The following is a 25,449-nucleotide window of genomic DNA, read 5'->3' as shown; positions in this document are numbered from 1 at the left end:
ATGGAGAGCTTGTCTAGGCAACTTAAAAAAGGTGTAAAAACATAGAGTCTAGCCCACACAACTTCCTATAATTCAGTATAAAACAACCAATTTTTCCAAGATATTAATTTATGCTCCTATTTCCTCTTAATAATGGATTTTAACAAAACTGTGGCTAAAGTCAGCTTTTCTCAGCTATCCACATTTGTTTTCTGCAGAGAAGACAGGAATAAAGTTTCTGTTTGTTTTGTTAGCTTTGTCTTTTAAGAAGCCACACAGGTCAGCATAAATGGATACCTCTGCACCATGGGGCACAGAGTCCTTTCCACTGACCCAAAGGATGGAGTGAACTCCTGTCATAAAGCAGGCACGGAATGTCAGCTACCTTCTGTAATTTCCATCCAAGTCAACTGAACAGCAACTGCTTGAGCAACAACACTGGTTTATAGTGCCACAGAAAAGCCCTTCCTTTACCACAGATAAATGAGCTCTGCCTGACATGTTCTGCTGATGAAATGCAGGGCTATATATCTTCTGTGAATTGTCTATTGTTTTGCTGAGTTTATAGCAGGAAGTGAATCAGGAGACAGGGACATTTTAGGCAGAAGCCCTATTGTAAAGCCAACAGTAGTGAAGTAGCTTTAGGAATAATACAGTTTCTTTTATACTAATTAAGTTCCTCAAGCCATGTACAGAAGCTATTCTCTGGGAATCTTATTAATTCCTTCCATGTCAAAGAATTAATAGGGAGAAAGGTTAGTGCCCAGGAAGCAAGCCCCACTATTCAACTCTTCTAACAATAAACTCTTCTACACTGATGCCATTATAACAATTCCTGTAGCTGTTTAGAGCTTGTCCATTTAATTCTTCATACAATACTCTCCTTATGCCAGGGAGCACTGGACCATATGAAGAACAGTATTTTAGGATGAAGACACACATTTATTATCAGCTCTGCCTGGCAAGTTATTCTGACTTAAGTCAGAACTTTTGAGAACTATTACTTCTGATTTATTTTGCTCCCCTGAGAGCCAAAAGTTTCTTTGTGAGATACATTTGGAGGATGACTGGCTCAAGGCCACAGTCAGAACTAAGAGCTTGTCTGCTCGCAGTCACTCAGATTTAAGTCCTCTCAAGAGCTGAAACAGGATTTAACCTTTTGGAGACTCAGACTCCAGCAAAAAGAGCTACCTTACCTCTGAATGAGAGCATATGCATGAGGTTTGTTGTCTATTATTACACACGTCAGCATCACTCCTGTAAGTCAATTCCCCTGAACTCCTGCAGCAGACACCTGCCTCAAGCGGGAAACACATCTCCCTCCCCACCTCAGTTCCAGCTCTTAGCAGAGCATGCTCTAGGCTCTCACCAGCCTGGGCACCACTTGGTACCATTAAGTCTGTCCTACTATGTGGTAGATAGGGACAGGCGAACGGAAGATCACGCGATGTGATGGAAAGCAGTAGGATTCCTTCTCCCGTTAATCCCCTGAGATAAGCGATCACCCTAGGAATGTAACCCCCCTAACTCTAGTAACTTTCCACTCCTTACTAACCATAGATGGTACTGCAGACCCCCTCTGACGTAGTGAAGCCCCCTAGACTATTTAACCCCATGAGATGAGACAATAAAGGCCTTTTGACCATCCACCACATTGGTGTCAGTGTGCGTCTTTGGCCCGAGTGACCCATGGTGAGTTTGGGTCGCCGTGCTGCTCCTTGAAACCAGGTCGCCTTGCCTTATAGCAGAAGGCAACACTACTACAACAAGAGGTTTAGTTAATGATGCAGAAGTGAAAAGGTGAAGATTTTATCTCTGAGTAAGCAATTAAAGTTTTCCCTTTCAGTTCCTCTTCCCCCTAATTCGATTTTCACCTTTACCTTTCAAGACTAGGCATGAACCAGCATCTCACAGCATAATATCCACAAATCATCCTCTTCCTCCTCCCACAGAACTATTGGCTATGACTGTTTTTGTTTCCTTGGTACTCTCCAAGACTGCAGAAAAGGTGCTTTATGCACACTCATTCCAGCTAACACAGATTTCTTCCTTACTCAAATTCCTTCTGAGAATTTTTCAACAAGCCTTAAAAACAGACATTACGCAGCAAGAGAGCTTCCTAATTTTGAGTTTCTCAAGAACATTTCACTGACGTACACGAGGCCTCAAGTTCTGCATAGAAAAGGAAGAATTGCTGCTCACTTACAGATTTTTTTTCCTGGGGCTTGTGTTGTGGTTTTAAGCCCAGCTGGAGATGAAACACCACTCAGCCACTCGCTTAGTTCCTTCTCTTCCCCTTCCCACACTGGTGGAGTGAGGAGGAGAATTGAAGTAGAACTTGTATATTGAGATAAGAACCGTTTAATAATTGGAAGTAAAATAAAATGCAATAATAATGGGTAGCAGTAGTAGTAGTAGTAGTACCACTACTACTACCAATAATAATAATGAAAAAATCACAAGTGATGCACAATACAACTGCTCACCATCTGCAGACCCCCCTTCCCAAACCCAAATCAGACCTGTTGAGTAACTCCCCCAGTTTAGAGACGGGCCATGATATTCCATGGTGGGGAATATCCTGGCCCATTCAGGTCACCTGTCCCAGCTGTGCTCCTTCTCTCTTCCTTTTGTGCACCTTCTCACTGGCAGAACATGAGACAAGACAAAAAAATAGTCCTGGACTTAGGATAAACACAACTTCATAAAAACCCAAAACATCAGTGACTTATCAACACTATTCTTATTCCAAACCCAAAACACAGCACTGCAACAGGTACTGAGAAGAAATTAACTCTATCCCAGCTGAAACCAGGACAGTTCAGTTCTGATAACCAGAAAACCAATCTTAGTATATTAGAATTCCATGTTAGTTCAGTTTTGTTCCTTAAAACTCCTTTTACACACATACGTTTTTCATGTTAGAAGTGAAAATATAATTAGGCCTTCAAACTTCAACCTCTGCAAAAAGCCTGTCAAGAAAATGAAATGAGGAGAAAGCAGTCTGATGTATATAATCACTAGACTATTGTTTTTAAAAAGAAAATGGAATAAGATCAGGAAGAGTGGGTCACTGCATTTGCAGTGTCTGAATTCTTGCTCTTTAAAGAGAACATTGCATGATTAAATTCATGTTTGGGTCAGCAAGATAAATGACTAGTAAGACATTGGTTGGAGATATAACTAAAATGTGGTATCAACATTTGAAATCTTAATTCTAGTTCTGAGATTATTTACTACATAGTCAAAAGATTCCTATCAGGTTTTTATTTTCCTTTCTTCCCCCTAGTTAGTAATATTGTAATGCTTTTATTTTGAGGTAGTACTGATAATTTACTAGATATTTTACAAAGATGTTTCATCCTCAAGGGTTTGAAATATGCTTTCCCAATACTACACTGGGCCAGAGAGAAGGATTTACATGTTTAGAACTGACAGGTCTGCTACAAATACATTTTCCATATAAAATACTTCTTTACAAATACATTAAGTAAAAAAAAAAAAAAAAAGTATCTGCTATACACTGGGACAGAAATATTTGAAAGCAACAGCAAGATTTCCAGTCCCAATTTTTGAAGTAGTGAATACTGAGGATGCAAGCTTAAATGAGCTGACCCTTTCTAAGGCAGCAGAACTCCCCTAAACAATTACATAAGAATATCTAATATACTAGTATATTACATACTAATATATTCAGTATATTAGTATATTACATGTGTATTAGTAATATTACAGAAAGTGCTATTACTATTTTGTGTTGTTAATGTCTGCGTTCTGGAGGCCCTGATTCAACTCACTGCCTTACCTGTAATAACACCACTGCCCATACAGAGTACCACCAACAAACCAGTTGGGAAAACAAAGATTATTTGGATGCTATTATCAGTATTAGGCCATTGTGAAATTATACCTAAAAGTATCCCCTGGATTCAGCTTCCATAGCTTTCCACAGCAATAAATCCTAAAATCCCAGACCTGTTTTTGCTGTCACGTTAAGCCTTCCTGGAAATGAGTGCTACTGTTGCAACAAGAATACTGCAACAACACATGCTCTGCCCCAGCCACTACAGAAACTAATCACAAGCAGTGAGAGAAAGCTTCATTTTCCTTCTATCACAGTACCCTTGTTATGTTACCTGTCTGTCAAAAATATAATCATACTACAAAATACTATTTACTACAGGCCTACAGTCCCTAGGGCTGTTACTACTTCCCACCCAATATCTGGTGTTTATCCCTAACAGGCACTTAGGGGTAAAACCGGAAACATCTGCCCACTAAATATCAGTAATTGAAACAACACTATGATGATTAACACATCTGACTACACCTCTACTTAAGAGCAGTTTGCCTATCAAGGCTCAAATATACAAGCAAGATTCACAGTTACGAATTGAAAAAAACCAAATCAACCCTCCACCACCACTACCAATAAACCCCACACCAAAAAAACCAAGCAGAAAATCCCAACCACAAAATGTGAGAGAGACCTGGAATTTAGGTGAGCTTTACTATCCTGCAGTGATCATCTTACCTTTCACTTATTTATTTCAAGAGTCAACTAGAATATGCTTTTGTAGAGGCCAGTGAGAAGATTCAAAGCTGATGAAGAGAGAATCAGTTCTAAAATTTTATTTTAGTGGAATATACAAGATTAATTAAGACTATGCTTGGAGTGACTCAGCCTACAGATTTCATTCTTTACTGCCAGGATAGATCCCAGATTCTGTGTAAGGGTATGGGTCAGCCCAGCCCACATCTGCCCTTCCTCCCCAACACAAGCTACTCTGGCCAGACTGTGTTCAGCTGTCCTGGAGACCACGGTTTGCTGCCCTCTTCTAGGAGGACCTTCCAAACAGATGAAGTGCTGCAGTTGCAGATGGTCTGGTTTAGGTGTTCATGAAACTAAACTTTGGGAGAAGTAAACTTTACCAAAAAACAACAACAACAACAACAAAAAAACCAAACAAAAAAGAAGAAGGGGGAGGGAGGGGGGGAGGGAGGGAGAAGAAGGAGAGTAAAACCAAACAATGCATGTTACCATTTAAAAATAAGCACCCAATATCTGGTTGAAAGTCAAGTGGATGCAACAGCCAATCACAGACCCCACTAGTTTATTCATAGGCTTTGCTGTTGAAATATGGGGTGGGAATAGAGTATAAGATATGTCTAAAAAGCAGCTTTACTCCCAAAGAGTTGCAGCCAGGCCAATTATCCAAGATCAGAAACAGGCTTGACTCACAGCTGTAACCAATAAGGAAGAACAGTCCTATAAGACAAGGAGAACTGGGACCTAGAGTCAGTTGCTGTCTGGGCTTTGAAAAAGAAGGAGCAGTGTTGAGAAGAACTACCCATGAGAAATCACTGAGAAGGTATGGGACTCCTGCAATAAGATAACAACACTTTTACATTGAGAACACAACAGAAATACCCTTTTTTACCTTTTGCTCTTTAGTTCTGGTAGCTAAGTTTTGCATCTTAGTTTTGGTAGCTAATCATCACAACTGTTATCATAGCTACCAGAAACAGCTTGGCATGTGCAACAATATCTTTGTTAAATAAAATATACAAAAATATACAGATATTTGACTTATATACATGCATAAATACACTGAGAGATTCTGGTGCAAATAAAGATTTATCATCAGTTTCAAGAAATTATATTTATCACAGTATCTGGTTGTTCTGTCTGTTTTTCACAGACATGCACTATCTCAAAATAAAAATGAATGGCTAGTGAAACAGTCCATCAATATACAATTGAAACACTCCCTCAGTCCATAAAACTTCCGACCTTTAAAGAGTTAGCAGCTCAGAACACTTAAAGGAAATAAAAACCCCCAACCCTCAGCATATAAAGACTTGCTTTTCCATTTGTTAATACTGGTTATAAATCAATAGCTGCATTAACTGGCAACAGCCTCAAGTACAGGTAGTGCTATTTTTTTCTAGTTGCTCTTCTTTTACTACAAGAATCTGAACCATCACTGTGAAAATATTAATATTTACCACCATCATCCTTTTATAGAATCCACAGCTCATTTATTATAGGCAGGAAGGGAAAGGCTACTAGGGGAAATAAATACTATTCAGAACAGCAAGGAGTTTCTTTACAGAATATGCATTTGAGTTGCCACCTTTATTTATAAAGTTCTTGATTGTTATTGAGAATTAGTTTATACAAATCATATAAACATAATTGTATATACATACACACTCTATATCTATTGTTGTAATAATTATCAGGTCAATATATGTCTAGTACAGGCCCTGGGTTTTGAGTGTTTGTTTCACTTTTCAAAGGCTGTTTTGTCTTCATTAGTATTTCCTACATGCAATGTAGCAAAACACAGGAATCTGTTCCAAAACTTCAAGTTATTCTTGATGTCTTCCTATCAAGAGTGCAGCTGTTTTTCCTGTCATCACTTCCAGGTGGTTAGGACAGGCTTTCCTGAATCTCTTGCACGGCTTCCTTTGACCCCTGTGGACTGCCCAGGACGACCCCGCAGGTCACGATCAGTCCCGTCACTCTGCGCCATCTCTTCATCATATCTGCAGGTAAGAAAACCCCTTCAGTGCCTTGCGCTGCTACACAAACAGCAGTGGGCCCTGTACATTCTACTTCTACATTCTATTCTGCTTACTGTCTAGAACTGGAGCTTGATACAAGCTGCTCTGCATACAGCTTCATGCAGGCATAGCATGACATGCAGCTATGAGTCTATGAATCTATAATTTTACAATACAGATCATCCTAAAATATCTTCAGCCCCTGTTTGAAAGAAACAAGTCATCTGACAGCTTTAGTTAAACTCCTGAGTTTGTGAAATTTTGTGCTTGTAAGTTCCCCATGCACTTCTGCAGGTCTGTGGTTAAGCAGAACATCAGCCTGCTGCCAGTTTAAATAACTCCTGAGCTATTGCTTCAAAGGGGGAGGATTGTTAGCTGCAGTGTTAAAACTCCCCTGTTGCATCACAAACAGAGAAAGGAAAGAATGAGGTGAACTAAACAGCCACTTGATCAAACAAAATGCATTTGATGACACGTATTTGGTAACACTTAACCGCAGTGATGACTGGTTCTGTAAATATCTAAATCCATTATAGACTCAGATAACCTCAGCATAAACTGACATTTCAGCTGCTATGCAAATTCCAAGCAAGAATTTGGTTATAGATAGGTGTAACAAAAGATAATACTAAAGAATTTTGTAGGAAAATAAAATATACTTAGTTATACTGTTTTATATGTATTCATAGCTACCATGTGTATAACATTCATTAAATCTTAAATCCTAATTTAGACCACTTATATTTAACTGGTTTTACTAGTATAAAGAAAAAGTATTTAAGATGAGCATGAACTAGTGGATCAGCTATGTACATAAAGGGCATTCCTGACATACTGAGTAACTGCACCACTAGTGCTAGAGAACCTATCCAAACATTTTCTCAAAAAAGATGAGAAACTGGGTCAGCAATATGGTATTCAAATCAGTGTTCTTCTGCATAAAACAAATCAATCTTAGATAAATCTTCAATAGACATTCCAATATAAAAATCTCAGTTTCCTTCATTTCTTTCCTTATAATACAGATCAAGGAAATTAAAAAATATCTGACAATTCTATTATTTATTATTACATTCATTATTCACAGGACTCAAGGGGCATTATTTCTATGAACTGAGAGAAAATTTGCATCAAATAACTTTTAAACCAGAACCAACTATTTTAACTGTTTAAGCACCATGTATATATTAGCCTCCATACAATAAAGTTCTGCACATGTAGAAGAGAAACATTCTCTTTGCTTCTGTCCCGCAGCTCTAGCTGCTGGAAGCTCAGAAGGTGCAAGCAGGAGCTTATGAAGCAACATTGTCTCTGGACATAAGGCAAGAGAACTCTGCTTTAATACACTCCCAAATCCAATGCAGCTCCAATGAAATGAAGTGGTACTTTGTGCCCATTTTTCAATTCAGAATGAAGTTTACCATATCTTTTTGGCCTACATTACACATCACAAAAATTGAGGTAAAAGGAAAACACTGGCCTTTCTATGAAACATTGATAAAACTTACAAGACTTCATAATTGCCCAGAACCTCTTTTGGTGGAGATTTATTCCATTTACAGTCAGGAATTTCCCCATTAGGCACAGCAATGTTAAGCGTGTCATTAATAAGATTATACTTCAAGATGCGATCATTAGCGGTGCTGGAAGTAAGAGAAGGGGAAGCATTAACCTACAAAAGGGAAAAAAACCAAACCAGTCAGTATCAGTTTTTGGAGTGTTCTCCAAACACCATGTGTGTTGTCTGTGTGTACCATACGGGAAATTGAGCCATGGTGGCTCAAAGCACATCTTTCAGTTCCTCAGGCACTGGAAGGAATTTCCCACTGGGCATTTTTCATTTTACTTAGACAGGAAAGTACCACTCTGTTAAGTGTCTGCAGTGTCAGCCTGAAGATTTCTATTGAGATGAGATTCACCAGGGTCAATCAGACAAGACAGAATTTTTATTTCATTTTTCTCGGATTCTCTGCGGTCAGAGTGACCCCGAGAGTCCCAGCCCAATAGTAAGAAAGAGTCGGAGTTCTTCGGCTCTGGTTCACAAGGTTGTTTATTATTTCTTATCTAAAACATTTTCTCTCTGGTCTGCTGAGATCTGTTCAGCAGGTCAGTCGGAGGCACACTGCCTGCCTCCCAGGCTGGTGCTATCTTTTACACTAAAAACTACATGTACCATATTTACAACTATGTTCCAATACCTATCACCTATGTTAGCTTCTACTCTGAACCAATCTAAAAGTGCCAACATCACCCAAATCATGGAGGTTAGGAAGAAGAAAGAAGAAGGACAGGGCACGCCCAATTCCCTCCATCTTGGGACCTCAAACCTCTGTTCTAAAAATTCCCAAAATTCCATTTTTCACCCTGTGACAACTACTATTATGCTACTTAAACTTTTGTGACTTGTAATTCCTCATACAGAGTTGGTAACTTGCTCCATGGGCTAAGATCGAAATCCCAGGTGTCTTTGGCTGCATGCCAGGGTCTCAGAGCCCCCTGCCAGGTGCGCGGGCCATCCAGGGCACCCAGAGGGGTGTCCTGGTTTCCAACACGTTTTCTGTTTACATGGTTACAAACCCCTTACATTTGAGTCCTTAAAATTTGCCCAGTTTACATGAGCCACTGTTGCCCACAGAAATCTGTGGCTCTCTTCCGGAAAACAACTTTTCTCCAAGTTCTTACCTGAGTTCTCCCCTGTTATATTGTGAGCTGAAGAGTCCTCTCTATTAAAAGCACTACATTGTATCTTGTTTGAATTAAACCTGGGATTCATTTAACATATCTTTGTTCCACATTTATTTTGGAGAAGTAGTATCAGAACGATAAACAGAATTATTTTCTTTATGAATTTCACTTCAAGTTAGGTTGAGAAGGAAGAGGGATGGATAAAATTTATATTGAACATACAAAGCTAAAGTTAATATATGAAAGAGAAATTTATGTAAAAAATAAAAAAGCTTTCCAAATATCATAATTATACTTTGCATGCCCCTTTTGTTTCCTCTCAATCGGTAACATTAAGGCCATGACAGCATTTAAAAATTAAATTTGATGTTTTGCTCCATCAAGTCGATGCCCATTTTCCAGGTACTGATCCAGTATTTAACAGGGCTGCTAACATTCAGACTGCCTCTGAAGTGCAGATGTATGGATGCACTGGATTTAGAAACCAAAACAAAAAGCCACAAACAGAAACACCAAAAAAAAAAACCAGGAAAGAAAAGCACATGCTAGCTTGGTCATCACATGACCTATCTCATTTTCCAATATTTTTCTTGATCCGCTTACCCAATAAACAAAAAATATTGTTTAAAAAGAGGAAAGACTACATTGAAATCTACTTAGTTTTATTCTGTGAAATGAGAAGAAGTTTTTTTCCTGTATTTTATAGAACTTTACCTCAATTAGCCAGGGTTTAAGCTTGTCATCGATAATAATGTCATATCCGTAACACTCAAAGCAGTGTTTATCATTATTCATTACAGGCTGGGAAAAAAGAAAAGACAGTAATATGTATTAAAATCTACTCTTCAGTAAGTAACCCAATTACCCACTTTCTTTGCTAGAAATCCCATGTAATCACATGACAAATCTTCTATAACACTCAGTATTGTAACTCAAATATAAGCTTGCTAACTAGTAGGTTCAGCATGGCCTCTTTTTCTGAGGCTGGATGCAAATATTTCAATACTAATGATTGCATTAATGCCAAGTATTGGGTTATGTTAATTTCCCATTATGTTTCCATAGTGAAAATAAGTGGTTTTATACTTTGCAAAAGTAATAACTATATTTAAAGCCTGCATGCATCGGGAGAAAACAGAAAGTTTGATAATTTACAGCTTCATATAGTTGTGAATTCTTTAAACTTTAGAAAAGCAATTCAAAGACATTTCTTTTATACTGCTGCTGTAACTACGCAGAAATTTTAGGTCAAACAATTATAAAATACATTTAAAAATTTAAATTACTCAAGGTAACTACAACCCCAAAGCCAAGAGAGACCAAGAATCAAGCTGTGCTTAGATGCACATCCTCTAGAGAACCAGCAGCTTTCCAGCATCTGCTAAACAGCTGCGGTATGCATGGTATAATACTTTCTTCTATGTGAAGCTCATTAGATCTTTTACAGAAAACTTTGTGAAGGTTTCTGAGATGTTTTCCCCATAACTAATAATGAAGCTTTTCATTTCTTCAGGGACTGAAACGGGGGAGGAAGAACAAGAATCTAATTACATGTGCCATTGTCAGAAGGATAGAGGAACAACAGATTTCAAGCTCCATCATTTTTATCACTTCTCCTCTTCTAAGGTTCTGCTAACATTTTATTATATCCCTTTTCTTCTCCCAAGTACCTTCTGATATGATTGCACAGCAGAGGCCAGGTTAAGGCATGCTTCCCCAGCTCCCACTGATCCTAGCTGCATGACCTTGTCCCTGTTTCTTGTGCTGATTCTGGTGTTCAACTGCTCCTTCCGTGACTCAGCTTATTCCCCTGGTAGAACACCAAGCCATCAATAAAGCAAGGTAGTAATTGTCAGGGCACAAGTGAGCTGATTCAGCTCTAAATGGTGCCAGGACCAACCCAAAAGAGATGACAAGACAATGTACTTGGGACCAGGAGAGACCTTGGCAACAGTGAGTTCCTCAGTAAGCCCAGCTGACTCCTAGAGTGGTACGTGCCCTGTAATGTGATCGCAGAATATTACCCCAACACTAGAAAGTCACTCAAACAGAGAACTGGCTGCTGCTTTTTTTTTTTTTTTTAATAAATTCATGATAACACTGTGACTTACACATAAAAGTAGTGAAAGCATGTTATGTAACTCTCATGAACTAATAGCCTTAGGTTTCCTTTGATAAATTGTCCTCCAGAGGTTTTTTTTTTCTTTGACACATTTGTTATTGCTGGAATGACATCACACATTTTGGCAGAACTTAGGGCAGTATCAAGTCATAACAAATAGTTCACAAATCCCTCAAGGAAAGAGATTTATTCACTCCTTCAAATATCCACAGACAGCTCAACCCATTCACCCACCCAAGATTCAGTTCCCTCATCTCAAGAGATATCAAGAATTTAAGAGATAAGAGAGCTGCAGAAATCAGCATCAAAACCATCACTCAAAGAGCAGAAAAGAGATGCAGGGGTCTGAATGGCAAGCTCACTTCCATGGTTATGGGAAGCCTGCAGCTGGAATGGTACTGCTGGCAGCACTCACCGCAACAGCCTTCAGGGACTGCACAATGATCCAGTGGATTTCATCAAATAATTTGTTGGTGACTTCCTTCCCACGGGTGCTCTCCAGGTACAGGCGTAAGTTACTCACTGTCCACTTGCCTCCATGGATATGGTTGTAATCATCCTGAAGAGTTAAGGAGTTCACTCAGTCTAAGATTTCAAAGTTGTTCAGCAAGTTTTTTCTCATCCACACAAAAAGTCCCCTTATATTTACAAGTACTGCTCTAAAAACAAATCTGGCTAATTGCTCTTGCAGCTTCATGAACATCTCAACTTTCAACTGCCCTCTACATAAACAATTGCTTTTATTATAGCTCTAATATGCTTGTATCACACATCGTAAATAAAGTAATAAATCTTTGTTAGGAGAAAAAAAAAACCTGGGTACTTAGACAGTTTTATAATAAAGTATGAGTTATGATTTGGAAATAGAAGTTTTAAAATGTGAGAGGAGAGAACTGAATGTTTTGCTCCTATGGGGATATGGAAAAAACAATTAATGAGCAACACCAGAATTTCACTGAAGGTAGCTATTGTAAAATGCAGCACTTGAAAGTGTTTCTCTGTGTTTATTTATTTAAAGTACAACTTGTCTCTTCCCTGGTATCTTTTTAATGGTGATACTGATAACAGTTACATTCAAGAACATAGTGAAATGACACCTGAATTGTTTTTAAAAGTTAAAATTTTCAAGTAATTCAGTACAAAATCCCACTAAGTGTTACTGAAACTGAACAGGGGGACACAGGAGGTTACCTTATGTTGTCTTTTCAGAGGCTATCAAGGCTGTGCATTATTTCTCTTTAAATGGAAAGAGCAAAGCAAGGGGTGTTCATACTGATGGAAAGGCACATGTTCAGCCCTCAAGGAACTCTCAGAACAAATGCTATGTCCCTTTATAAAGTGCTCTCCTCAGAGCATTTCTGAGAATTAATGATTGTAAGCCTGCTAAATTACAAAACACAGAATGCATAGAGCAGAAAAAAGTTCTCAGAAGAACAAATTCTGTTGTCCTCTACGACAAGGTCACAGAAGCATCTATCTTATTATTAGGCTTTCTCCTATAGCTCCCCCATTAGGAAATTTGAAGAACTGGACAGTACAAATAAAGACCTGAAACATGGTTCTCAGGATTTGCTCCACGGAAAAAATGTCTTGAGACCAGATTCTAGCAAGGGAACCGAGATCAAAGTTTCAGCCCTCTTTGCCCTTCAGAACAAGTACTCAAAACAAAACAGATTGCAAGTAGGTAGAGCTTTACATAATCACAGTTGTTTCATTAAAGACATTAAAACAAAGTGAAAATAATAATGTATAAGAATTATTGTTGTTTTGTTTGTATTACACACGCATTTTCAGCACCTCATCATAATTTTTATAAATTACTGACAGCTCAAATTAGGTACAGTTTTAGAAGACTAAAGGTGTACAATCTAAAAGCCTCCAAAGTTACAGGCACATTTAAAACAGAGCAAATAGGATGGGTAGCATAGCTTCACATTAAACTTCCCTTCTGCCTTTCTGCAAAACTGAACAGGTATCAGTGGTTTACAATTTATAAAAAGCTTTTCAAATATTCTAGTAATAATTCCACATTCTTAGCCTGCTACTTCTATATCCATTTCTGTTGTCCTTTATTCTAAGTGACATCACCACTACAGTCACTTCTCTTATCTGGGAAAAATCTTGAAGGCCATTCTTTAACTGGTAGAGAAGATGGAAGAGTGCATAATAACAAAGGCAGGCAATGTACCACATGCCTCACATCTTCTCTGCTACTGGCAACACCAGTAGGATTTTTTTCTAAAAGTTGTATGGGACCTGCTTTCACCATAAGTAATTCTCAGTGTGCCCCGTCAAACCGGAACATGTTTGAAGCACTTCTCAAATCAGCAACTGAGCAATACAATGTTTGTAGTACTGAAAAATGGCATATTTGACCACTTACCCTGGTTTACAACTACCAACATTATCATTAACATTGTTGATACAGCAATATCCAGACAAAAACAGTTCTGCTATGCTGCACATCTTATGGAACAATAGCAGAGAAGGCATATTAACCAAGATTTCAATTTAAGACATATTGCATATCTTGCGTATGAGTGCATGTGTATACCTACATTAATATAATCAGAAGCATGTGTGTGTGTATCCATACTTATTATTTTCCATACCATTAAAATAAAGCTCCTGGCATTAGGAAGTGCAACAATAGAGTTTTAATGACTGTACCAGCGGCATGGTTTGTAAAGCACAGACATCCGCTAAAAACACTAAAGGGACAATCATTATCAAGTCATTCCCTGAAGGAACAAGGCTTGGGAAGTGACACTTTATCCTCATCTATGTCACCCCTGCCCAACTAAACTTCCCTCCCCACTGCTGTATTTCAGCCTACTTTGACATAAGGAAGGGCTCTCATGCTTCCACATGAATATCAACGGCAAATTACAGGACAGAACTGTTCTGCAGGCAGAGCTCCAGCTTTGTCCATGCAAGAGGAAGCCACCAGATGGGCAGGCAGCACTTATTTATCTCAAGTTTGCAACTGCACATTCCCTTTGTTTCCCACAGAAGAAAGGGGCAGGAGGTTGGGGGAACACTGGAAGAAGCTGGAAAATCCTGTGATGAATAAGCGCTGGAAAGAAGAAATTGAATTAACTGCCAGAGAGAGAGAGGGAAGGGGAAATGAAGAAGGGGATATTAAACCACTATTATAAAGTACATATCCACATGATCCAAGCTCATTGTTCAATTCATAAGTGAGCATGCTGGCTTTTAAATGAAAGGAGACCCCTGCTCTCAACTACTATGAGTCAATACTGAAAATATCACACCCAATTACAGAGTTGCAACTCATTACCTTGACTTCTCATTTGTGGTTTTCTAAAATGTCTACATTCTAAAATGTATTTATTTGTAAGTGCAAGGTGAAGTATTTTAATTGCAAGATGATGAGTATGACAAAACCTTTTGATTCCAAGTTTCTGGGACAATTAAAGAAAATCAGTCTTGCTACAAAAGAGAATCTAAGAAATCAGCACACTTACCCCATGTTTCTGAATGGCAACGTTTGTAAGATGTACAAACATGTTATCCAGTTCACTTGTACTTGGTGTGTATTTCACTGTGCAAAACCGGCAAAACCCAAGCTTATACCTTAAATGCAAAAAGTGATTAAAAGGTGTTAAATCCCTGTGAGAAGCAAGGAAGTGAGCATCCTAGGATACCAGTTAGTGGTTAAACTTCCTTGTGAAACATGCACAACATTATTTTGACTATACTGTACATTATCTCTAAAGAAAATACAAAGACATGCAACCTTACATGTAACATCTCAGTGGACGATAGGTAGACACCAAAACATAGAGACGAAGATCAAATTTCTTTCCACCAATTAGTAAGGGATTGTTGATGTAGAGTGAAATCACATAGGCTTCTTTGGAAGACTGAGATACAAACCTGAAAAACACAAAACATGTCTCACAGTATGATATTTGCAACAATTCAATCCCTGAAGTCTTTTACTTCTTTAAAAGTGTTCTGTAACTTTTGAGTTGACTGAAATCTTGCATCTTTTGCCAAGATATAAAGTGTATAAAGTTGTGGTGGTTAATAATACACACTTGGCATCAGGCCTTGTATATCAAGAAAAAAAGCTGAAAATACTGTAGAGATCACCAAGATCAATTACCCACTTAAACTCACACAGTAGCTGACCAAGCCATTTACAGTGCAGCTCAACAAGCTAGCCTTTTTCCCTTGAAGAGAATTTAGAGCTTGGAAAACTCCAGACAAGCAAAAAGAATGTAGTGCGTTACCTTCATTATTCAAGGTCTTGTACTACGGGAATATTTGCATTTCTGCTTGGTGTACAATTGCAAACCACTGTGAAAAGTTACTATAACTTTCAGATTATGACATTCTTCTGATTCCAATCAAACAGGGGGAAAAATACTCAAATGATATTCAGCCAGTCACTTGGTCACAGGAAAAAACATTAGTTGTGTGATCAAAACTTCTAGTCAGAGAAAAACATAAAATTGCTAACCTATTTCATCCATTTGGAAGGAGATCATCAACACGATGTGTATTATTTCATGTTCCAAAAGGAAAATACATTTATTTCATAAAAATACATTCTTTTTTTGTACTAATTAAAAAAGTTATTTAATATATATTAAACAATTATTGAAATTGCTCAGGGGAAGATTTTTCTCTTGCTTCCTGTTATTTAATACCCTGAAGCAGAACAATTTCTTTCTGTGCAAGTTTTTTCCCAACAACACTGAAAGCAATTTTATAAAGAATATTAATTGAGCAGTTCTGTGTACCTCCTCATACCAAAACAAGTTGCATTATAACCTGTTGAGGGCGGAAGCCAGATAACAACTGAGATTAAATGCAAACCTAACTATAAAATGACAAAGCAATCATAATAATACTGGCATACTTTTCCCATGCATCAGAAAATCAGCATGTTGATGCAGTTCACCTAATTACAGAAAGTACAATAAACGGTTTGGTTTTAAGAACTTACGAGGATGTTTTGCTGTCTCTAGACCATTTTTTTATTTGGGAGAGTTTGTTGATTAGAAATATTCCTTTTCCTTGAGCTTTGCCACAAGGTTTCATAATCCATGTGCTGCACGGATTCTTTCTGAATTCTTCAACAAAGAGATTATAATCGGCAGGAAGCATAAAAGTCACAGGAACAAAATCTGAATTAAGGGGGGAAAAAAAGGGTGCACAATTAAAGACACTCTATCTGATAAGGCTACTGACACATAAAGACTAAAAAAGAAAAGTTCTATATTTATAGTTTTCCAGTCTAGCATGATCCACCTTCATTAAGACTCATGTTGCTTTTTATCTCATTTACATACTAGTTTTTACTTAAACAATTGCAAAATGTTGCATAATGCTAACTTCATAGTAATAGATTCGAATTCATGTGAATAGATTTTCTTCTTCCATTTATATGCTGTGCCATTACAGTATTAGATACCATTTCAACAAAACAGTTAACATTTCTCAATTTCCTCGATCAGCTTCCACCATTCTTTGTCATGCTCTGTGCAGGTAAAAACCCCCTTTGGCTGTGTAATTTTTATTTCCACGTAACTCTCATTATTCTTATTTATTTTGTCTTATTCTGAACTCCTATCATTCTTTTTTGCTCCCACACTCAGTTTATACCATGATTACTGAAACCTAAAGAAAAATATTTTTCACTTTTTGCTATTAAATTATCTTCAATTTCATTCTTGAAGACCTGGCCTCTTACATGGATGAAGTGTTTTCATTTCACTTTTCCAAGATGTAATTCAACTCCACATATCTCACTCTGTTTCATTTCAATGCTTTCTGACCTCCAAATCAACTCTGCTTCTCTGCTTTCCTCATTCCTGATCTATTCTTGGTTTAGTTTTGGAGTTTGAGTTTCTTGAGTATTTTTTTTGCCTGGTTTGCTTTTTATTTTATTTTTAGCAGTCATTATTAGTTCTCCAACTTCTCCCAAATTTCCCCTCTGAGGTGTTTGTTCATTCAGTTCTGTCTAGAGCCGTCCTTCAAAAAGGTTTAGTTGTTGCTCCATTCTAAGATTTTCACAAAACAGTTTTTCACTTTTGAATTAAAGAAACTGTAACCCTCTCTCATATGAAGTAGCAGAGCCCTTTGGTTTCACCACTAACCTAATTGCAAAGTATCTTAAACCCACAATTTTCCCTCTCCAAAATAATTTTTGAGAAACCTCAAATGAATCAAACCCCAAAGAGGAACAGAGCACTTCAAGGTAGCCACTTTAATGTCTTAATACTCCAGAGGTTCAGTCAGTGCTTCATGCATAAAAAAGCTGGTTCTCTTCCAATTATTGACTCTCTAAGAAAAAAGTTGACTGCTGAAAATAAGAACAACATACCCAAATAAATATATTTCCCATTTTCATCCTTTTCTGCAAGAGGACTTCCTTCTTTCTCAAGTTCTTTTCTGTATCTTTTGATATTCTTTACCATCAAATCTTTTCTGGTCAGTTCATAGTGGTTTGGGAAATGATTGACAATTTGGTCATCAGAGAGGCGGTAACCGGTTTCCACACTGAACACATTTCTGATTGTTTGGACACTCATCCTGAAACCAAAGACAGACACCGAGTGATTTCTCTCAAGAAACACACTTCAGGACGAAAAATTAGAGATATTTTCCCTTCAATTTCTTCATCTTTTCTCTCTCTTGTTTCTCTTAAAATTTAATATTTTGCTGCAGTGACAATCCATCATATCCTGAAGTTCTATTAACAAAGCAAATGAAATCCGGCTGAAGGTTTAATCAGTCCCTCCACTACTACTGAAATTGGTGCAGGAAGTGAGGACAGAAAGATGACAAGTGGGTCCTACTGGACTCTGGCTTGTTGATAGTCAGGTCAATCCCCGCAGGGCCTAAAAATTACTAAAGTGCACCCAAATGCTACAGAATCCTCTTTCTAAATCTGTTACTTCACACTCTTGAAACTCACCTTCCCTCTTCAGAAAAGCCACAAACCCAACCTCCTACTGAATGCCCTGCTACTTGGATTACAAAAGGAATTCAAACATATGACTTGAAAACTGGTTAAGAGATCTCGCTAAAAACATCTGTGTCATTTAGTTATATACCAAATGAAAGTGCTGCAGTGACAGAGTCATTAAATCAGTTATCAACTACACTTTTCATAGAAGATAACAGCAGGGACATAAATGCAAAGAATTTTCCATATTAGATGTCTCAATGCAAAAATTTAAGACTATTTCCTGAATGCTACCAGTCGGCTATATTATCATTTCAGAAAGAAAAAAAACTAACCCAAAACAGTACAACACAGCAATTTCCATAAGTGTTTCTCCATGCTCCCAACTGCATTCCAAAAGCATGAGCAGATTACTAGATTCCTGCCCATTTAGATTCCTGTCCATTTAAATAAGTGGTTCACAAAGGGTACATTTGGCAGCACAAACTGCCATTCTGATGTATTTGAAAGGAACATCACAAATTGTTTCATTTATTTAAAGAGTACTGTTTCTGCCCATAAATACATTACTGCATTCTAAGACAGCATTTCATGGGATTATATCAGACAAACACCAAATGAGAGGATTATTTATTCTCCTCCTTTTACCACAATCTTGGTCTTACTTCTCATTCACTCTCAGTATTGAAATGTTGAATAGTTAGCCTGAATATAAATCATTATCATGAAGAGAAGGAAAACACAGTTTATTACAGAAGTTTGGACTCTAGTAACAGGGCAAGCCTCCATAACATTGATAAAAGAAATTGGGAATTGCAGTATACTTACCAATAAAAATTCCAGTCTTCATTTTCTGCCACCTGAATCCATCCTCTTTTTTCAAAGTTGTTTATTAGAACAGATTTTTCTATGTCAGTTACCCACTTTACTTTTCCTGCCATTATCCTGAAGTGGAATCAACCTATTCATACAGAAAATTTTAAAGTTGAAAATAGAGGAGGATACAGGGAAGTAAAAGCAGAAGAAAAGTGACACCTAGAAAACACTTTCAGATACGTATTATTAGGTTAAAACCCAAAGAAAATAACACCTAGGCTCAGACTGAAGTCCTGTACTTCTCAGCTGGAGAACTGCACACAAGGACACTGGTTACAGGGAGGGTTTTCACACTCCCCACCTTTTATAAATAGGCACAAAACCTTCCCTAAATATATTACTGACAGAACCCCCCAATTCTACATTGGTTAATGTTTAAAGAACCAATACAGACATTGCATTGTTTTTAACTTAGTAACATATATTTTTGCTTTCTTTTGAAGCAGGAAAGTTCATCTGGATCACGTGGTGCCTGTAGAATAAAAACCCATGATTCCAAGAGAAATCCCTTGCATGCTCTATCAACAATCAAGATTTGCAGTACCTCAGGGGAGGGAACTAAATTACTGACCTTGCAACTGGTATCACTAAACCCTTACAGGAGGATTTCTCAAGAAGTCAGGCTATTAGAAGAGTGCTTACAAACTGCAGTTCAGCTTCTGACACCAGATGTCACTTTCTACATTAGATCTCTCACTTGCCCAGGTCAGCCTTCTGTTAGGATCACTCAACCATCCTAGCAGGAAGGGACCCCAGCAAGTCCCCATGTCCAGCTTCCTGTTCAGTGCAGGGTTAGCTATGATGTGTGGACAGTTTGCTCAGAGCTTTACCCATTTATGTTTTGAAAAGCCTCAAAGACACAGCACAGCTTCTCTGGCCATCTCATCCCACTTCCTCACTAACCTAATGGGAATGGGGGTGGTTCTCCCTATATTTTTATTATTTTCCCTACATTTGTTATTATTACTTACATTACTTTCCCAAGAACAAAACTCACTGTGCAAAGGAGTGGGAGGGAGCTGGGTTATCACACACCCACAAGCAACACCATCTACTGCCCCTTCTACACACAAATTTCCATTGAAAAGTAAATCAAAACATAAAAGCACCTTTACTAAATGTAGTAATGTAATTAATTAATGTTAATTCAATTTAATATTAATGCTATTTCTGCAAGTAACATGCTGGACTGGAATTCAAGGGGTCTTCATTTTCCAGGACTAGATATGGGAATGTACATTTGCCACCAAGCTCAGGCTCCTATTGTTTCTTTCTGGGAGGTATAACCCATATAATCCCACACAGACTATTTATCCTGTCAAATCCCACAAAGCCAAAATGATTACTAACAGACTTCAATTTGAGAAAGTTTAGGAAACATATATTTTTATTCATGTTGGTAAAGCAATCTGAAATCAAGCTTAGATAGAAAAGAGTATAAAAAGGCTCAGGGTCTGTCTTCTTGTGTGTGCTTTTATACAATCCCTAGCTCTACAAGGTCATGATCTTTCTCTGGGCCTTCTAGATATTACCAGAACAAAAGTAAATGAAACAATTAATTTATTTGTACTGAAGTTTGCATAACTCACGATCAGTGACTCACTAATACCACACAGCACCCTGTTGTGGTTTTAAAAGTTCAGGGATTAGTCTGCTTGTGATACAATTGTCCCTTCAAAAGGAAATTCATTAAAGGCTACAATGCTATTAACCAACCACAATGTAAACTTTTCAAAAGGCTTTAAACCAACATTCTTCACATCTCCCAGCTACCCCAAGAGGTTCACCAAAATTCAAGCTTAACATTATACCTGTTTCTCTGACTCCTTGAGCAATTCACACACAGGAAGGTGAGCTGAAATTAAGCCAGAGCTCAACACTGGAGACAGCTTCTACCAGAAATCAAAAGAAAAATTACAAGAGCACAATTATTTTTCCTATTTTGGGATCTTGGTGCCTCATCTATCCCTCCTGCTACAGAGGGATTGAAGGCAGACTGAAAATTCATCCTTGGTTTCTGCAGAACGTAATCAATCTCAGATGATGTTTAAGTGGCCTGTAAAAAAATCTTCCAATTTTGTACAAATTGATTGCCGAAACCCACGAACAAGAATGCACAACAAATAATATCATTTTAATACAATGTACTTTTCTAGAGGAATCCTCTAATCTGGAAATAGGTATTCTAGATAACTCGATGAGATCGCACAAGACAGCTACACATTCAAACTTCTGGTCAGCTGAGATCCTTAGCTTCACAAAACATCAAAGAAGAGCTGCATAACACAGCCACAGCCTGCATATTTGTATTTAGTCAAATCCTTCACAAAACACCGGAGCTCCTACTCAAGAGACAGCAGGCATGTGACAGAGGCACAGCAGGCCTGTCACTTCTCCAAAACACTGCCTTTCCTGCCCAGACTGCTCCCACGGGCAGCAAGCAGGCCGAGCAGCAGTCTAACCCCCAGGTGAGACCTCCTGCTCTGGTACAAATTGATGAACTAAGATCCAAAAGGAGCCTGGCTGGCACCACCACCACTCCAAGGAGCCAGCGGTGGTCATGGCAGACTTTTCACACTGCAAAATAGAGGTAAAGCTGTACCTCCAACACCCAACTCAGTGACCGCTGTTTCCTTCCAATAGCACAAAATGTAATAGTACTTCATTATTAACTTAACTACTGGAAAATCCAGTTTGGCTGTGCCATCAAAGGAGGCCAGGAGGGCCTGCTGCGAGATTCCCGAAGCATTAGGAAGGAGAAGGAGCCCAAGTCTGAAAGAGCCAGACGGCTGTGTCTGCGTGGGTGTGTTTGGGGTGATGAAGGGGTCTGCATTTCTGTGTGTGGGGTGTGTATGCGTAGGGGTGTGTGTGGGGTGTCTGTGTATGGGGAAGGAGTGTGGGGGGGTGTGTGTGTGTATGTATGTGGGGTGTGTATGGGCGTGTTGGGGGTGTATGTAGGACAGGTTGTGGAGGAAGGGGATAGGACTGGGGATGTGTGGAGGCACTGCGGGTGTGTAGGGAGGATGTCGGGGAGGGGACGACACCCACGACGCACCCCACGCCGCGCGCTCACCTGCCGGCGGGAGCGCGGCCGCCGCTCCCTTCAGCCTGGGCCGTCCCTACCGAACGCCGCCATTGCCCCGCCCGTTCCGGCCACCGCCCCGGGGCGGGGCTGTCCGGGCCGGCGCCGGCCATGTTGTGTGCGAGGCGAGCCGCGGAGCGTGGCGAGGCCGGGGCCAGCCCTCCCTCGAGCGGCAGGAACGTGCTGCAGTCCCGACGGGAAAGCTCCGAACCCCGCCCAGCCACCTCAGGGTTGTCCCTGCGATCTGGGGATATTTTGGTCTCAAGCGTCTGCGTCTTGGGCCTGCCCCATTGTCCGGAAACGCGTCCCTAACAAAAAGCAGTCCATGAGTAAATGGGGGTTTGTTAAAGGCCATCGCGTGACAAAACCTTCCCGGATGTTACCATAATATAAAACCCCCAGGGACACTCAGATGCCAAAGCTTAAGTCCGCGTTTGAGCCTGTCAGGTGCTAAAGTGTTCCTCACCGTACAGCTGCAGGAATAGCTGCTTTTGTACCGATACTATTCAGAGGAAGAAGGCAAATTTTCACCCGAAAATTTCATCGCAGAACCCCAGACTGGTTTGGGTTGGAGGGATCTTAAAGCCCATCCTGCTCTACCCTCTGCCATGGGCAGGGACACCTTCCACTAGTCCAGGTTGCTTCGAGCCCTATCCAGTTGGACACTGCCAGGGATGGGGCAGCCACAGCTGCTCTGGGCAAACTCTGCAGATGAAAACAGCAGCGTGGTCAACAGCTCTAATTTACTCAAGTGAGAGCTGAGTGAGAAAAATAGTACCTAAGAAGTTATGGTTTTAGTTCCTATGCAGAGAAGCCTGATCTACGCATACAAAAATCCTTCCAAAAAGAGATTATTAAGACACCTGCCATATATGAAGGTCACTGACATTCTGTGATGGGCTTGATATAAAACAATTAGATACTACATAGTGAGCTCCAGAGATCTGAAAAGTCTTTGAGGGAGACTCTGTAAGACAAATTACATCTAATACTTATTTTGTCTCTGTAAGACAAATTGCTCATTAAAAAAATTAAGACAGTAGCTGAAATAAACAGTTTGCAGTGTGTTGGGAGTACAGCAAATTCCTAAGAGGCTTAATTCCCCAAATAATCCGAGTAGAATAAATATACATTATGATTTCCTGGGTGATGCTATGGTAATAGGCTGTTTCAAGGATGCAATTACAAGGAAAGAGTTAATTTAATAATTCATATAACCGGAGCTATTAAATATTCCCTAGTTTAGCTATGAAAGCAGCTGCAAAATGCAGTGTCACGTGCATGGCCACGTGCAGTGGAAATTTCCTAGCACAATAATACCTCTGGCAGCAGAAGAGAGCAGCCTTCACAGCCTTCTTTCTATCAAGAAGGTATGTCTGCTGTGGCAGCTGACAACAAGAAAAGTGCGCCTGAATCTTCATGCTGGTCAATCCTTTTTTGTTCCTCCATCCATCATAGCTCAGAGGAAAGCTGAAAGGAAGTTCACTTTTTAAATTTATTAAATATTTCATTAAGGACAGAAACAGTTGTTGTTTTGTTGGTTTGTTTTGTTTTGGTTTTGTTTTAGGTTTGGGGGTTTCTTTATTATAAGATTTTTTTAGCTTAATTTGGCGGTTTTTAATTTATGTTACAGTTCCATAGTATTAGATGTTGTTTTGCTGTTTTGCCATCTCTCTGAAATTTATACTGGCAGTGTTACATCACAACTAATAATAGATGCTGTGGTTTTCAATATTAAGGCATCTCTACTTTTTAACATTATTGTTAAAAAAAGAGAAGTGGGGTGTAATTTGAGAGCAGCTCAGTGGTACTTACTATTATTGTACCAGGAAATGCAGTGGCAGCCCTGGTGTGCTATCTTTGTGACAGAAATTACTCCTATGATGACATGTGGGTATTTTATTTTAAGCTTGAGGCAACTCACAAGGTTACCTGTATGTGCAAAATTCAGCCTGGTGTCAAGAGAGAAACTATTATTGATTTGAAGTGGTAAATACAAGACTGGAAATATCAGAACTGGTGAACAGAAGAAAGTCATGGCAAGCAGTGACAGTGCAGAGGTTAACTTACCTTTTATTATATTGTACCGTTGAGGCAATTTTCTTCCACTATGTGCGAATGTAAACACAGCACAGTTCTTGGCACGAGTTGGAAGATAAGCTTTGTCATGTTCATTTTACAGATGAGTAAACCTCTTGTACGGCGCTTGAAGGGGGGAGACAAGGGGGGTTCTGCTGCACAGTGCTGAAGGAAGTGGTTTGCATAAGACATATGCACACAACACAGGCAAACACTTTTATACATTTAAAAACTTAGCGAGGAAAGTCTTAAGGACATCCCAGCTCCAGCTCGAGTGCTGTATCTGTGCTGCTGTTCTGCTTCTCCTGGTGTTTACCCTCACTCAGGGAGATGAAATCATACTATAAATAGAGGGCAAAGTCCGCTCTCAAACATTACCTGGTGAAGTCTGCTGTTTGACGTGACAATAAAGTGTGGAGCAATAGCGGGGTTGGTTCTTTAGAGCTATTTTGCAGTACACTATGCTCTCTAGTGATGGGTGATACTGACTGAATCACAACACTGCTATCACCAGCACAAAAGAAAAACACCGAAAGTCCCATGACCTCACTAAACCTTTTGGGCAAGGTGTCAGTAGCGTTTCAGCAGATCGCTCTCTCTTTAACCTCTCCGTAACTCTGCATTGGCTGTGCTGCCAGGGCTTCTGTTCTCTGCTCCACGCCCTTTTTCCTCAGGTGCCCTCGAGACAGTTGAGGATGCAGGTGTATTTTGGTTGCTAAGCTGAACTAAGAAGAAAGCCTGCTCCTCCCTGTTTAAAAGCGAATACCACCACCACCAAATTCCCAAACAAAAGCCCTGCGCGGGTTCCAGTACGCTCAGCGTGCTGAAAAAAAAAGCCACATGGGCCCACTGAGAGACAAGGGCAGCCATTTGGAACAGGGCTCCTTGTGCAAAAGGTGTCCGTAGGGCCTGCTCACGCCACTTGGCATCTCCATCGGTGCGGCAACGCTCAGGCATGCCGTGGCGGCCAGGGGGCCGTGGTTACCAATTGCCGTGGTGGCCACGCAGGGGTCCATCCCACCACTGCCTCTGTCCCACCGCGGGGTGGTCCTCGCCCGGGGCCATCCCGCCCCCCCGGCTACCCCTGGGGCGCACTACGCAGTCAACCCCGCT

General features: G+C 39.5%; 1 protein-coding gene across 3 annotated transcripts; it reads right to left on the bottom strand.

Annotated features, from left to right (window-relative positions):
• Positions 1-5,996: 5,996 nt before the first annotated feature.
• On the bottom strand, positions 5,997-22,628 carry TTLL1 (tubulin tyrosine ligase like 1). Of its 3 annotated transcripts, none has more exons than XM_038155056.1 (11): positions 22,249-22,628; positions 20,987-21,064; positions 19,128-19,260; positions 17,715-17,923; positions 16,335-16,515; positions 15,122-15,256; positions 14,845-14,953; positions 11,772-11,915; positions 9,949-10,035; positions 8,058-8,221; positions 5,997-6,531 (listed from the first exon to the last, which is right to left on the bottom strand). In XM_038155056.1, exons 3-11 carry the CDS (start codon positions 19,238-19,240, stop codon positions 6,402-6,404), a joined length of 1,272 nt encoding a protein of 423 aa, XP_038010984.1. In that variant the 5' UTR covers positions 19,241-19,260; positions 20,987-21,064; positions 22,249-22,628; the 3' UTR covers positions 5,997-6,401. The 3 variants fall into 3 exon arrangements, with proteins under 3 accessions (XP_038010984.1, XP_038010983.1, XP_038010985.1); XM_038155055.1 differs by having other exon boundaries at positions 20,987-21,067; positions 22,249-22,627; XM_038155057.1 differs by lacking the exon at positions 20,987-21,064.
• Between the last annotated feature and the right edge of the window lie 2,821 nt (positions 22,629-25,449).

This window comes from Motacilla alba, chromosome 1A (assembly GCF_015832195.1).
Source record: "Motacilla alba alba isolate MOTALB_02 chromosome 1A, Motacilla_alba_V1.0_pri, whole genome shotgun sequence".
Taxonomy (NCBI): domain Eukaryota; kingdom Metazoa; phylum Chordata; class Aves; order Passeriformes; family Motacillidae; genus Motacilla; species Motacilla alba.
This window is presented reverse-complemented; position numbering and strand designations above follow the sequence as displayed.